We start from the raw sequence: 16953 nt of genomic DNA, 5'->3' as shown, positions 1-16953 counted from the left end.
ATCTTGTTAGGACATATCAAATATATATATATTAAATTCAGAAAAAGAGAATCAAAGTTACAGACAAGTCTAAGAAATAATGACTAAATACTTTAGAATAATGGCTACTCAAATTTGATGGAAAATGTGACTCTACACATGCAAGAAATGCAACACATTTCAATCAGGGATCCTAAAGAGACCCACACAGAGATATGTTATAATCAAACTATCCAAAGACGAAGAGAGACTCTTGAAAGGAAAATTATCAGATGCAAGAGATGCTTAATAAGTACACATTATCAGAGATATTTTTATCTATAGATTTCCCCTTATAAATTACAGAGGCCAGAGGCAAAAAAATGGTATTTATAGTGTTAGAAAATATAAATTGCCAATCAAGAATTCTGCATCCAGAAAAACTGTCCTTCAGAAATGAAGGTGAAATTAAGAAATTTTCAGATAAAAGTTAAGGGAGTATAACCACCATACCTGACCTACAAGAAATGCTATCAGAAGTTATTCAGGCTAAAAGGAAGGGTGGTAGAAGATAGCAATTCAAAGCTCTATGACGAGACAAAGATCTGCAATAAAGGTAAATTCACAGATGAATATTATGCCCAGTTTTATCATGTATTTGGGTTGTAACTCCATTTGTTAAAATCTAAATTATATAAACAGCAAGCTGCATAAAATGCAATCATGAATTTATGTTGTTGGGGCAATAATATACAAGGATATAATTTATAGCAAAACATAAAGGAAGCCTTACCTCTACAGGATAAATAAATAAATAAATATAGAATATATAGATATAGATATAGATATAGAGATAGAGATAGAGATAGATATATAAGATAGATAGATAGATAGATAGATAGATAGATAGATAGATAGATAGATAGATATCACAGTGATAGAAATTTAAACTAGAATAAATTCTTACTTATTTCTCACAAGTCAGAACTAAAACATAGAGACTTCCCATCTTTCTCCATCAGTCACTGCTGGATTGCTGGAGAGCTAGAACTACCCCACAGGATTTTCAAGGCTATAAATCTTAACAGACATAAATTACCATATCTTCCTCTGCAGAATGGCTGGTATATCCAAACTATTGACCTTTCAGTTAGCAGTGAAGTGCTTCATCTACTGCTCAGACTTCCTAGAAACTATACCACAGAATTCTCTAGCATTACATATATTGTTATGTGCCATCATGTCAACTGCAACTCATAGCAACCTTATGCACAGTAGCTGTGAGCCCTGCCCTATCCTGAGCCAATCTCACTGTCTGCGACACACTTACTCCCATTACCCCAGTTACTGTGTCAATCCATCTCATTCAGGGTCTTCCTCTTCTGCGCTGACCATCCACCCTTCCAAGCATGATGTCCTACTTCAGTGACTGGTCTCTCCTGGCAACATGCTCAAAGTATGTGAGATGGAGCTTGAAAATCCTTGCCTTAAGGGAACAAGTTGGCTTCACCCTCTCCAGGACAGATTTGGTTGTTGTCTTGGCAGTCCATGGTATATTAAATACTCTTCTCCAGCACCACAGCTCAAAGGCATTGATTCTTCTTCTGTTACCCTTAGTCACAGCCCAGCTCTCTAACGCACAGGAAGGAATTATGAAGACAATGGCCTGGCTTAGGCACCCCTTAGTCTCTAGACTGATATCACTGCTCTATTGTTCATAGTTGTCAAACACTAGTTATTTTGGAAGCCCATGGCGAGTCCTTCTTCCCAGTCTATCTCAATCTAAAAGCTTCACTGTAACCTGTATACCACGGGTGTACCCCAGGTACTAAAATACCGTTTGCACAGCTTCCAGCATCACAGCAGGCAGCAAGCTACCTCTGACAACTGACAGACAAGAACCATATTCATACAAACAAACAATGAAAAAGAAAGTATATATCTATACACAGACTATAAGTCATACTCAGCTCACCAACACTTAACAACAAGAAGGTACCCCCAGAGTTCCCTGTGTAATATATATATATCTTATATGTATGTATGTATTGTTAGGTGCCGTCAAGTCGTAGTCGACTCATAGTGACCCTATGAACAAAGGACCTGAGCACTGTTCACAGAGTTTCTGGAGGCAAGCCATTTCGGAAGTGGATGCCACTCCAGCTTCCACACTTGTTTTAATCGGGAAGCTCCAGCAAACACTGTCTACCACGGGTAACCATTATCACATTTGGCACATCAGTGTCACAGTGTTCAGCATCACAGAACCATGAGTTACCTCTGTACAGCAATGCAGAGACAAGTGCTATACCACCTAGAAGAATGTTAGACAAAAAAACCATTTGAACCAGGTCTGAGGGGAGCAGATTAAAATCACCCACCTTGGGCTTGGTAGCATAACTTTCTGTCCAGTAGGCCAACATAGCTCTCTCTATGTTGTCGTTTGTTATTACTGTTAGGTGTCATTGAGTCGTAGTAGACTCATAGCGACCCTATGAACAAATGGCCTGAGCACTGTTCATAGAGTATCTGGAGGCAAGCCATTTTGGAAGTGGATGCCACTCCTAAAAATACATGCACACTATAGAGTCCATAGGGAGTTGCAAGCACTTCCCTGGCTGTTAAAATCCACCAACTTCTGATACAGAAAGATGGGCTATCACCTCTTGTGTAATATGCAGCCTCCCAAAAGCCCACTTGAGGTTCAGCTATGAGTCCGTTCCAATTTGACAGCAGTAAGTTGAGATTTTTATATTTTAAAAAGGGGGAGAAATGCCTTCAAAGCAATTCAGAGAGATTGTCCATCAGGTTTCCAAGGCTGTAAACATTATGCAGGCAACACAACCTTGATTACTAGAACTCAGGGGGACTACAGCCTTCAATATGATTTGAAGCTCTACATCAAGAAGATAAAGATTCTCACCAATGAGACAATTGGCAGCACCATGACAGATGGAGAAGAGAAGGAGATTTTTAATACTTCCAACTTGCTCAGCTCCACAATTAACACTCTAGGCACCAGCAGTCAGGAAATCAAAAGACGAATTGCATTAGATAAATCTGCTGTCAGGAATCTTTCCAGAGTACTGAAAAGCAACAGTGTCAATCTAGAGACTAAGGTGTGCCTAATCCAGTCCATGGTCTTTGCAATTTCTTGTTATGCTTCAGAAAACTGGATAATGATTAAGGATGATTGAAGAAGAATTGCTGTCTTCAAGTTGTGGTGCTGGGGAAGAGTTTTGCACATACTATAGACCGCCAAGAAAACAAATAGGTCAGTCTTGGAGAGGGTGAACCCAAGTTTCTCCTTGGAAGCTAGGATTTTGAAGCTACGTCTCACATACTTTGGGCATGTGGCCAGGAGAAGGACATCATGCTGTGAAGGGTAGAGCGACAGCATAGGAGAGGAAGACCCTGGATGAGATGGATTGATAGAGTGACTACTCCAATGGGTGTAAGTGAGCTGGAGTCAGTAAGACTGGCAGGCTTCAGAACTATTGTACGTAGAGTTGCTATGAATCGCAGGTGACTTGATGGCACATAAAACCAACAACAAATCTTTAGGGGAGATGACTGCCCACCCTTCTCCCACAGAGCTACTGGTAGATTCACACCACTGATCTTTAGGTTAATATCCTGTCATGTTATCAACTAAGTCACCAGAGTCCTTCATACTTATATTTATATATTATATTTATTTCCTAACTCTAGCTGCTGAAAGATCCTTGATGCTTGATGCCAAAATACAAACATACTTCCCAAGTCACGGTCAGACTCCAGTCAGAAAAATGGAATCTACACAGTAATTTGGACAGGACAGTTCCTATAACAAATAGTTTACTCAGTCACAGCTGGTCTAGAGTTACAAGGCCAAAGCTGAAGGGCAACAAACCACAGGCAAGGATTGTCACTCAGGAAAACTCCCTGCTGCAGTCAGTCCAGCAGGTCACAGAAAGGAGGCAGGGTCAGGTAGAGTAGCAACAAAAATTGTTAGAGGGTTAACTCCACTAATCATCGTACACATGCACTACTGGAAGCAGAAGCACAAGTAATCATAGGGTCACAGAATTTGAAGGGTGGAGTAAGGGATGGGTAAAGGAAATGGGAAAGATCTGGTGTGGCAAAACAATGTATATGAACTCTGTAAGTAAACCACTATAAAATAAAAATTTATTTAAAAAAAAATCCAAATATCTTGAGGACTCAGATTTACCTGAGTATGGTATTTTCATTTCCCTCACATGCTTCAGAAAACCTGTTGGAGGATCAGGTATGGGTCAATCCCAACTCTACAGTACTCAACAACAATAGCATGCGCTTGTAAAAGCTAGACAATGAGTAAGGAAGACTGAAGAAGAATTGCTGCCTTTGAATTAGGGTGCTAGGGAAGAATATAGAATTTAGTATGAACTGTCAGAAGAATGACAGCTATCTTGGAAGAAGTACAACCAGAATGCTCCTTAAAGGGAGTGATGGTGAAACTTGATCTCACATGTTTTGGACATGTTATCAGGAGGTACCAGTCCCTGGAGAATGATACCAGGCTTGGTAAGTAGAAGGTCAATGAAAAAGAAGAAGGCCTTCAATGCAATGGATTGATATAATGACTGCAACAGTGAGCTCAACATAGCAACAACTGAGTGGACAGCATAGCAATAGGCAGTGAGTTTTGTTCTGTTGTATGTAGAGTTGCTATGAAACAGTTTGCCACCAAAGTGTTCCTCAGAAGTAAAGATGGTGACGTTTAATCTCACCTCTTTGGACATGGGGTGCTTCATCTCACATGCTTGAAAGGTAGAGGGTCAGTGAAGGAGAGGAAGACTGTTAGCAAGATGAATTGATACAGTCACTTTAACAGTGGGCTCAAGTATATCAGAGAAGATGAGGATGACACAAGTTAGGGCTAGGATTAGATCTGCTGTTCACAGGGTCACGGTGAGTTGCATTCAACTGGATGGCACATAACAACAACAAATCTGTCTTATCATTTATGGACACATGTACTTGTTTTTCTTAATGTTTAGAATCTGTCAATGTATTAAATTGTTTTGATAATAAACTGCTTTAGCTATAGCTCATAAAGGCCCCTTTAAAGTAACTTTTTTTTTTTATTTTATTATTTTGTGTGTGTACCATCAAATCGGGTCTGGCTGGTACAGGAGGAGACTGTCCCTCCTTCTCCAGGAGAGCATCTGGTGGATCTGAACCACATACCTCTGGGATTGCAGTGCACGTTCATGCCACTAGACCAGTAAACTGACTTTTGTGTCCTTGTAGCATGCTTCCATTATACATACACAAAATATACACTTTTTCTCTCCTCCTCTTTTTGAGTATTTATATTCAGGCAAATGATGTTTAGCACTCATCTTAAGTTTATTCTTTTCTCCCTGGAAGCATCCATTTCTTCAAGAAGCATTAGCTTTAAGAGAGGAATGCTGGTAGAGCCTGCCAGTTATTCATTTATTACCTCTTGTCTCCAAACCCACTCATCATTGCCTTGTACCTCCTTTTCTCATTGACTTGGATATGCCTACTCCATAGAGGGTATTGAAGGGATTACTGAAGGAGATACAAGTTAGGCGACACAGGTTAGGCTTCATCTGACATACTTTGGGCAGGTTGCAAGGATGAACTGATCCTTGGAACTGAACTGATCATGCTTAGAAGGGTGGAGGGACAGAGAGAGAAAGACCATCGATGAGATGGATTGATACAGTAACTGGGGTAATGAGGATAGATGTGTCAGAAAAGTAAAGTTGGAACAGCATAGAAAGGGTTTCAGGGCTATTGTACATAGGGTTGCTATGAGTTGAAAGAGACTCAATGGCACATAACAACAACAACATGCAGAAGATTATCCTGAAATACCTGAGTGGCTATTAGATGCTATCCTAAGAGGCATTATAATAACAAGGCAAAGGGAGATTTCACATAGATGAGAAAATATTATAAAGATGGAACAAAGATAGATTACAATATGCAAACAATGAAGATTAGAGAGATGCAACCACCAAAACTTGGAATAAGGGATGAATTCTACCTTGGAATTTTGGAAAGAGTGTGGCCTTACCAACACCTTGATTTTGGTACTGATTTCAGACTTTTGAACTTCAAAATATGGACAAATAAATTACTTGGGATTGCTGCTGTTTCATGAAAGGGAAAAGCAAACTTATTTTGAATTAATGAAATTTTATACAAAAATTTTTTTTTTAAAATTTCAAGTGCTTATTGAATTAATTACCTTAACAAGAGGGGCTTCTGACTTCATAGTACACTACTTCTGGGTTTGGGAGATATACATAATTAAGTAATAATCACTTTTCAAAAATACCTATTTCGGGGAGCTCTGGTGGCCTAGTGGCAAGAAGCTGCACTGCAATCCCAGAGGAACACGGTTCAAATCCACCAGACGCTCTGCCGGAGAAGGAGGCGCAATATCCTCCTGTACCAGTCAGATCTGATTTGACGGTACACGCACACACAAAAAAAATTTAAAAAAAAAAAAAATACCTATTTCAAAATGCTCACTTACCAAATACTATTCCTTTAGCAAATGGAGGAAATAATTCTGAATGTCGGAATAAGTTTTTGTGAATTTGCCAGAGTTCTTTGTGTAGCTTCTTAAAGTCACTGTATCTCTTCCATACGATTATCTATGGAGAAGGAAAAAAAATCATACGTGTATCTATTTAAGTTCAGACTTCTAAACTAGAAATCACTTCATGAAATATTCAAAACATTCATGCAAAGGGAAACTTATTTGTGCTCTAAACAGTATAAACAACCTACCATTAACTGTTAATATTTGCTATTGAAATAAAGCAGCAATTCTTATTCAAACTCTTCTATTTTGGTTTTTAAAATTCATGTTAAACCAGTACTGTTTTCTTCATGCTGGGAAAAACATTAAGGCTAGTACAGACATCTATCTTCATTCTGGAAAAACAGTCAAACTGGTATAAAGAAGGCAATACATAAAATACCAATTAATATCTTAAAAAATTTCAGTAGTCAATTAACTACTAAGAAATACATACAGTTAACTGTTAATGTTACTTTTAGGTGCTGTCAAGTAGTCTACAACTCATAACCATCCTATGAACAGCAGAGCTGACCGTGTACACGCTGATGATCTCCACCATACTTCACCAAGCCCACTGTGTCAATCTATCATATCACATTAAGAGTCTTCATCTCTTTCACCGGCTTTCTAGATTTCCCAGCATTAAGTCTCTCACCAACAATTGGCTCCTTGTGACAACATGTCCAAAGTAAGTAAGAAAAAGTTCACCATCCCTGCCTCTAACGAGTATTCTGGATGGACTCCCGTCAAACCAGATTTGCCTGTCCTATTGACTGGCCATGGGATGTTCAATATTCTTCTCCAAAACCACAATTCAAAAGCATCAATACTACTTCTGTCATTCTTAGTTATTGTTCACCTTTCAGATGCACAGGAAGCAACTGAAAAGACAATGGCTTGAATCAGGCACACCTTAGTCTATAAGCTGGCATCCTGGCTCTTTAGGTTTGTAGAGGTCCCTGACAGCACATTTCTCCAATGCAGCATGTCTTTGTGCTGCTACTATGAGTGCTGATTGTGGATCCACATAAAATGAAACCACTGATAAACTGTAACTACTGATCTTGGAAATAAGTTAAGATGTCAAAACATATACTCTGTCTCAAAACTGCCCTTTTTTTTAAAAAAAAAAGACACCTGCTTGTTTAGCAACAGAAAATACTATATGTAGATAATTTTTATCATAGTACATACTCAACTTTAGTCTAAAGTATAAATAAACTGAAAAACAATGAAGAAAAAATTACTTAGAAAATTAATGAGTATTTTTGCACTAATAACCTGTCAACTTAGAATATCACTAAGATTTCTAGAAGCAAATGAATCCTGACCAGACTGTCCTTAAAATTATTTCATTTCAGTAACAAGTAAGTTTACCTTTACTGTCTTGAATTACTATTTTGCTTTATTCTGATAAAATTAGAAAATGAAAAAAATTTTCAAAGAAAAACTATTTAAAGCATGAGGTCTTAGTTTCACTGATGCTGTCCTTCAGTCTTCACAAAACAGACCTTAAATGAGCTTCACATTCTACCACTGGGAGCCCTTTAAATTATGTCCTTTTAGTTGCCCTTTAAATTATGTTACTGGGAGCTCTGGTAGCCTGGTGGGTAGAGCTGCACTGCTAAGCCAAAGGAGGCACCTCACTGAATCCACCCACTGCTCCTTGGGAGAGAAATGGGCAATCTCCTCCAGTGCCATTTACAGAGAGTTTTTGAAAACCCACCATTCCAAATTAAATTGGAGATTGTCTTTTCCATCTCATTGAAGAATGGAATTGGTATTTGTATTGGTATTGCATTGAACGTGTAAATTGCCTTTGGGAGTATTGTCATTTTCACAATATTAAGTCTTCCTATCCATGAGCAAGTGATATTCTTCCACCCCACCCCCCACCCCCCAGTTCTCTTTTTGTTTCTTATGATAATGTTTTGTAATTTTCTTTAAGCAGATCCTTTGTGCTTCTGGTTAGGTTTACTCCTAAGTAATCTTGTGATTAGCTATTGCTAAGGGTATTGTTTTTCTCAGCTCCAGTTCTTTATTACTGTAGAGAAATCTAATTGATTTTTGTATGTTGATCTTGTATCCTGCCACTTTGCTGAAGTGGTCAACTATGTCTAGTAGTTTTCTTGCTGAGTCTAAACTTAGGGTTTTCTAAATAAACTATCATATCATCTGCATACAGAAAAAATTTTACCTCCCCTTTGCCAGTCCTAATCCACAACATAAACAGTCTTCTAAGCATCCTGAAAAACCTACAACCAGAAGAGGATAAAACAGATGAAGGGGGCCTTCTAAGAATCAAATCTCTATGCACATCCAAAAACTTCTCCAACAGGATAAAAAGGGAAGCCACAGACTGGGGAAAAATATTTAGTAATAACATGTCAGACAAGGGACTTATATCTAGAATTTATAAAATACTTGAGCACACAACAAAATAAAGGTAAATAACCCAATTTAAAAAATGAGCACAGGATATGAACAGCCTCTTCTCCAAAGACAGTCAGATGGCAAATACACACATGAAGAAATGTTTAAAATCCCTAGCTCTAAGAAAGAGAAAAATCAAAACAACTATGAGATATCATCTCACCCCAGTAAGAATAGCAAAATTTAGCAGAACAGAAAACATCAAATGCTTGTAAGGTTGTGGAGAAACTGGAACCTTTATTCACTGGTGGTGGGAGTGTAAAATGGTGCAACCACTGTGGAAGGCGGTGTGGTGCTTTCTCAAAAAGTTGCAAATAGAGATACCATTTGATGCCACAATTCTCCTCATAAAGTCTAGCCTCCCAAATCATCTGTTCTGCTTATACACTGAAAAAGGATGGAGATAGGATATGTCCCTGCCACATTCCTTGCCTGAGTTTGAACCATGCACTGTTTCCTTGCTCTGTTATAGCAACTGCTTCCTCATCCAAGTGTACTTTTCACATAAAGACAATCAAGTGTTCTGGGATTCCCATTCTTGTCAATATTAGCCACAATTTTTATGATCCACACAGTCAAATGTCTTTGCATAGTCAATGAAACACAGATAGATATTCCGCTGATACAGTTAAGATCCATATCATACTGGTCTCAATGTCCCTAGTACCACAGCCTCTTCTAAACCCAGCTTGCACTTCTGGTGCACTCTATTGATGTACTGTTTCTGTCAGTTTTGGATAATCATCAGCAAGATTTTGCTTATATGTAATATTAGTGATACTGTTAAATAATTTCCACACTCTGTTAAACCAACATTTTTCAGAATGAGTATAAATACGGATCTTTTCCAGTCAGTTGACCAAGTAGTTGTCCTCCAGATTTCTTGGCACAATCTGGTAAATATGTTCAGAGCAGCATCTGTTTGCTGAAATATGTCAATATTTCAATATCCCAGTATGTCAATATCCCAGCTATTCCTATGGGTTTATTTTTTTGCCACTTTCTTCAGAGTGGCTTGAACTTCCTCCTTTATCACCATGGCCTCTTGATCATACGTTGTTTTATGAAATTCTTCTATGTCAGCCAATTATTTCTGGTATAGTGACTCTGTGCCTGAATCATTCCGTATTCTACCCATAGCATCATTAAGTATTGGGATATGGGGCTTAAATTTGTTCTTTAGTTCCTTAAGCTTTAAAAAAAAAAGTGGAAGGTTCAGTTTTAGATATACATGATGTGGCTGCTTGTGAAACATCTAGTTAGAGATTTTCAGTAAGGCAGATGGTTTGGGATTTAAGAGAGAGACCGGAAATATAAATATATATGTTATGTTGTTGTTAAGTGCCATCAAGTCAGAACAAATCCATAGCTGACCCTTTAGCATACTCTCAAAGGCAGGAAATAACATGGGAGATTGTCCTTCCTTCTCCCGTGGGGCAGCTGGTGGATTTGAACTGGGGGAACTGCAGCACAACCTCTTACCACTAGGCCACCAGAGCCTTTATGCCTATGTTGGTGTTGTTCTGTGCTGTCCACTATGACTCATAACGACCCTACAAACAGTATCTCTGAACCTTGCCCTATCCTGAGCCAATCTCACCATCTCCGACACACTGCTTCCCATTTCCAGTTACTGTGTCAATCTATCCCATTTAGGGTCTTCCTCTCCTGTGCTGACCCTCCACCCTTCCAAACATGAGATGTCCTTCTCCAAGGACTGGTCCCTCCCAGCAACATGACTTCTTGGCAACATGTCCCAAACTTCAAAATTCTTGCCTCCAAAAAGCAACATGGTTTAATCAGCTCTGAGGCAGACCATATGTTCTCTTGGCAGTCCCTGGTATATTCAATACTCTCCTCCAGCACAACTAAAGGTATCAATTCTTCCTCTATCACACACATATGTGTATGTGTACATATATTTAAGAATCATTAGCAGATAAAAGGTAATCAGGGCAAAAAGATTTCTTAGCATTTGTAAAGAGATGAAGAGTAGAGCAATGGATTGGAGAAGAACTATAATACTGGGAAATCAGTCAGAAGAAACAGGGGGGAAAATCAAGCATACAATGTTTACGATGCATAGCTATGCTGTGGGACTGGTCACTAGGATGGAAGGAGATTTTTATTTTAAAAAGGCAATGAACCAGATAAATTCTACAAGCATATACTGACAGAGACAGTACTTGCAGTGAAAGACAGAACGAGATCTACTACCCAACGGAGCCTACCAACAGTTTTCTTACAAAAGAAAAGTAAAACATCTCTGAATAGAAACATTACAGGTGATTTTAGATTTTCATATTTTTTTGTTACTGTACTTTCAAGTTTGAATACATGAAAATACTTCTTGTCGTGAGGAGGAAAAGTTCTACACTTATACTGTAAAAATATATCAAATTATAGCAGACCCACACTACTACAGGATTAAAGGAAGATTTGGCAGATATGTGAAAGTAGTAAAAGCAATCTTTAAAACTACTATAAACTAGAAAAAAGAGTTACCTAAATTGTCAGAGCAGGAAGTACAATCCCAAGATTAAAGTCTTATTTCTTCATCTCACACTAGTGTGTTTACTCACTGGTTGTTGTTACATGCCATTGAGTCATCTGCGATTCATAATGACCCTAAGTATAACAGCTCTAAACCCTACTCTATCCTGACATGTCTCTAACACACCTACCTCCTTACCCCAGTCACTGACACAATCCATTTCACTGAGAGTCTTCCTCTCTCGCGCTGTCCCTTCACCCTCCCAAGCATGATGCCCTTCTCCGAGGACTGGTCCCTCCCTGCAACACGCCCCAAACAAGAAAGATGGAGCTTCAGAATCCTTGTCTCCAAGAAGCAGTCTGGTTTCACACTCTCCAGAATGAACCTGTTTATTTCCCTGGTGCTGATTGTGGAACAGACCATCAACTGCTTACATGCAAGTTCAAAAACTAAAGAAGGTTAAATTATCCACAGGAATAAAAATTTGACCTTCAGTCTATCTCCTATTAATTTAAAAGCCAACTCAGCAATAGGTTTGAGGCCATGAACACTAATAAACAAAGACCAGATAAACTGCGGGAAGATATAAAAATATTGTTCATGAAGAATGCAAAAAGTCATTAAAAAGAAGAAAAAACAAAATGAATGTGAAAAGAGACTCTGAATATTGCACTAGAGCACCAAGAAGCCAAAGCGGGGTGGGGGGGGCAGGGAATCAAGAAGTTAAGGAGCTGAATAGAGTATATATTTCAAAGGGCCGCTTGGGAAGACAAAGCAAAATATTATAATGAAATGTGCGAGGAGCTGGAGTCAAAAAATGAAAAGTGCTGAACTCACTCAGCATTTCTTAAGCTGAAAGAATTGAAGAATAAACTCAAGCCATGAGTTGCAATGCTCAAGGATGCTATCTATGGGCAGAATACGGAATGATTCAGGAAGCATTAAAAGAAGATGGAAGGAGTATAAAAAGTCATTGTACCAAAAAGAATTAGCTGACACATAAAAATTTCAAGAAATAATATATGAGTCAGTGATGATGAAGAAGGAAGTGCAGGCTGCTCTGAAGGACTTGACAAAAAAGCACCAGGAACTGATGGAATACCAACTGATGTATTTCAGCAAACATGCTGCCCTGCATGTGCTCACCAAGTTGTGCCAAGAAATCTGGAGGACAACTACTTGGCCAACTAACTGGAAGAGATCCATATTTATTCCCATTCAAAAAAAGGTGACCTGACAGAGTGTGGACATTATCAAACAATATCACTAATATCACACACTAGCAAAATTCTGCTGAAGATTATCCAGAAAAGACTTGAACAGAGAACTACCAGAAATACAAGCTGGATTTTGAAGAGGTCATGGCCCTAGAGATATTATTGCCAATGCCAGATGGATCTTGGCAGAAAGCAGAGAGTACCAGAAGAATGTCAATCTGTTTCGTTGACTATGCGAAGGCATTTGACTGTTTGGATCAAAATAAATTGTGAATAAACTTAAGGAAAATGGGAATCTCAGAACACTTGATTGGGCTTATATGAAACCTATACTTCGACCAAGAAACAGTACTCAGAACAAAACAAGGAAACACTGCATGGTTCAAAATCAAGAAATGAGTGCACCAGGGATGCATCCTGTCCCCATACCTTTACAATCTGTATATAGAACAGATCATTAGGGAGGCAGGGCTTTATGAGGAGAAGTGTGGCATCAAGATTGGAGGAAGACTCATTAACCAACCTATGATATGAAGATGACACAACAGTGCTTGCTGAAACTGAAGAAGACCTGAAGTGCTTGCTGCACAAGGTCAAGGACTGTAGCCTTCAATATAGATTGAAGCTCAACATCAAAAAGACAAAGATTCTCAACACTGGGCCACTTGACAGCAGCATAATAGATGGAGAAGAGATTGAGGTGGTTAGCAATTACAGCTTGCTCTAATCCACAATCAACTGTCTTTAACACCAGCAGTCAGGAAATCAAAAGATGAATTGCATTGGGAAAATCTGCTGTCATGGACCTCTCCAGAGTGCTGAAGAGCAAAGTTACACCTAATCCAGGCCATGGTATCCTCAAATACTTGTTATGCTTCAGAGATTTAGACAATGACTAAGGATGACAGAAGAATTGGTATCTTTGAGTTGTGGTGCTGGAGAAGAGTCTTGAACATACCATGGACTGACGAGAAAACAAATCAGTCTATCTTGCAGAGGGTGACACCCAGCCTCTCCTTGGAGGTGAGGATTTTGAAGCTCAGTTATTTTGAGCACGTGGCCAGAAGAGATTGGTGCTTGGAGAAGGACAACATGCTCAGAAGGGTAGACAGAGAGCAGAGGAGAAGATCCGGATGAGAAGGATTGATACAGTGACTGGAGCAATGGGAGTTGGTGTGTCAGTATTAGTGAGACTGGCTCAATAAAGGGAGGGATTCAGACCTGCTGTACATAAGGTCACTATCCATTGCAGGCGACTCAAAGGCACATAACAATAACATACTATGACAGGTTTGAAAGCAGGAGTGGCATCCACTTCCTAAACAACATGGCTCAGGAAACTCTATGAACTTAAACAAATGCCAATGGTTGTGGAGAGGCTTCAGGACTTTTGTTCATAGGGTCACTATGAGTCATGCTCGACTCAAAGGCAATCAACACAACAAAACTCCATGGTATATTCAATATTCCAGCACTCAGTTCAATGGCATCAATTCTCATTTTTATCATCCCTAGTACTCAGTGAAAATATAATAGAAGCTTAATTAAAATATTCCCTTAACTGTTTTCTTACATGCAGTGGATGTTGCCTTTCAGATAATTATACTTATACCAAAAAAGTTTAGACTGCTTAACTTCAACAAAATCAAAATAATTCAATGCAATTAACTTTATCTTATTAACTCTCATTTAGTATTTAAGAGGACGCTCTGTTGGCCTAGTCCATAGTGAGCTGGACTACGAACAGCAAAGCTGCTCATTTCACATCCACCAGCAGGTCCTTAGAAGGAAAATGGGCCATCTCCTACTGCTATTATTTACAGCCTCAGAACCACTGAATGGCAGGGAATGCGTGAGTTGTAGTATTAAAAACTTGCTGGAGTACATGTGAGGGTAGCAAATCACTAGAATAAGTGAGGTTATTGAGTGGAAGGTGGATGGGGGTAAAGGAACTAAGAAAGGTCCAATAGGAACTGAAAGGATGGGGTCAAAGTAGGCACAGATCAATGGTGACTGATCATATGAAACTGATAAATGTATATGGGTGATAGTCTGAAACATGATAAGAAAGTAGAAATGTGAAGCACAACATAAATGAATGATAGACAAGATATACAAACCGATGTAAAATAAAAATAAAGTGGAGAAAAAAAATGTTTCTGAAAACTTGCTGGAATGTTCTCCTTGCAATCAACACCACTATAGCACAACTTGCTTATGGATTTTTTCCCCCCCAAGAGCCTTTTCTTTCTCCTAATACATTTCTCATTTTATTTATGAAATAATTTAGTTAAGCTTTCTGACATTATATACAGGAAGAAATATTTACTTCAGTTCTTTTCTTTCCTTTTTTCCAAATATGTCTATGGAACACTGGTAGCCTAGTGGTAAGAAGCTGTGCTACAATCCCAAATATTACCAGTGAAATTTGAAATCTACACTGAAATTAAATTATACAGTTGTTGGGGTTTTTTTCCCCCTCTTCATTTTATTAGGGAGCTCTGGTGGCCTAGTGGTAAGGAGATGCACTGCCAACCCAAAGGCTCACAGTTCAAATCCACCAGTTGTCCCAGAGAAGAAAGATGGGCAATCTTCTCCAGGACTATTTACTGCCTCTGAAAATCCTCTGAACAGTCAGTTATAGGTTGAGGAGATTAACACTTCTATTTCTTCACCCCTCTGTAGACTGTTTAAGCTGTAAAGGATCTACAAAAATAGAGGCCTCAGTTGCTGCCCCCCTTGACATGCATCCGTCCTTTCCTTGGTAAACAAAAACCTACTTAAAATTATTTTAGTAGAATTAAGAAGAAAATAAGTAGTGCATTCTGATAGTGTGTACCACTGTAAAAGATGAAAACAAAAAAAATTCTAGAGCATATTAGTAAAACGTTACTTATCTGGGCGAACAAAGACCTAAATAAACAGAATGGAAAAAAATTCTAGGTGGTTGGTTCTTCTCTCAAGACGAAAATTCCCATGTTTAATTTAAATAATTGTGAAATTTTTAAAGTTCTGCTTTAATTGCAAGATTATTTTACATGTTTAGAAGCCTAATACCAAAAATTCTATTTCTAAAAAATTTTATACCAATTCTAATAAAAAGTCATGCAATCATCCAACGAAAGACTTTTCTGATGAATGGTTCATGCAGAATTATCAATATAAAACAGAGTTTTATTTAAAAAAAAAAAGAAGGAAAAAGCAGATGTCTTCCAGCAACAAGTTGATTCAAGGTTCTTTCTAAAAAGGGGAAAGGAACATCAAGCTGAAAACTGTAGTACAACAGGCAGACAACATAGTCAGAGGAAATACAACTACTTTCCATTTTAACAGAGCTGTAAATACAGAATATTAACATTCTAATAAGGATAAGAATTTAATATGATTCATAGAATTCTAAAGACACAAAGTACATTACATACCAATCAAATGATTCAATAGTATAAAGAGATTTCATTGAAAATCAGTAAACACATATGTATATTTAGATATCTTTTCCTTGTAAAATAAGTTATAATACTCTCACTTACATAACGTCCTCCTGGTAGGATCAATAAGCAACACCCTTGACACCAGCAGCCACAAAAATCAAAAAGACATATTGCATTGGGAAAGTTTGCTGCCAGGGAATCTCTCCAAAGTGTTGAAGAGCAAAGATGTCGGTTTGAAGACTGAAGTGCACCTGACAGAAAAAGAACTGATTCTTTGAGATGTAGTGGTGGAGAAGAGTGCTGAAGATCTCATGGACTGCCAGAAGGACAAACATGTCTTGAGAAGGTGCTCCTTGGAGACATGGATAGTGAAGTTTGTCTTACCTATTTTGGGCATGGTATAAGGAGGAGCCAGTCCTTGAAAAAAACATCATGTTTGGAAGGGGGGGGGGGTCAGCAAATATGGGGAAAACCCGTAACAAGATGGACTGACATAGTGACTACAACTGTAAACTCAAGTGTGTCAGAGATGATGAGGATGACACAGGACAGGGCAAGATTCAGATCCATTCATTGTTCATAAGAGATCATTATGAGTCTTAATCGATTCAATAAACAATAATACTCTCTTCCTGACAACTGAGGAGAGAAGAGGAGTAGACTGGGGAAATTTTAAATCCCTAAAGAAAATAGTATGAAGTTTTTTAAAATTTTTTCTTCTGTGGGGCTATTTTTAACAATGCAAAACTAAATAGCTGATCAGAAAAGTAAGAAACAGTAACCACCAACTACTCATGTGCAAGTTCAAGCTGAAGCTGAGGAAAATTAAAC

At 38.4% G+C, this 16953-nt stretch overlaps 1 protein-coding gene across 1 annotated transcript in view; it reads right to left on the bottom strand.

Moving 5' to 3' along the window:
• Positions 1-16953, bottom strand: part of LOC102855364 (ribosomal protein S6 kinase delta-1-like) — a 280773-nt gene that overhangs the window by 226867 nt on the left and 36953 nt on the right. The window contains 1 exon segment of the mRNA XM_006890552.1: positions 6497-6617. Within this exon segment, the coding sequence (XP_006890614.1) occupies positions 6497-6617 (121 nt within the window).

The sequence above is a fragment of the Elephantulus edwardii genome, unplaced genomic scaffold (genome assembly GCF_000299155.1).
Source record: "Elephantulus edwardii isolate Elephantulus edwardi_28Jun2011 unplaced genomic scaffold, EleEdw1.0 scaffold00090, whole genome shotgun sequence".
NCBI lineage: Eukaryota > Metazoa > Chordata > Mammalia > Macroscelidea > Macroscelididae > Elephantulus > Elephantulus edwardii.
This window is presented reverse-complemented; position numbering and strand designations above follow the sequence as displayed.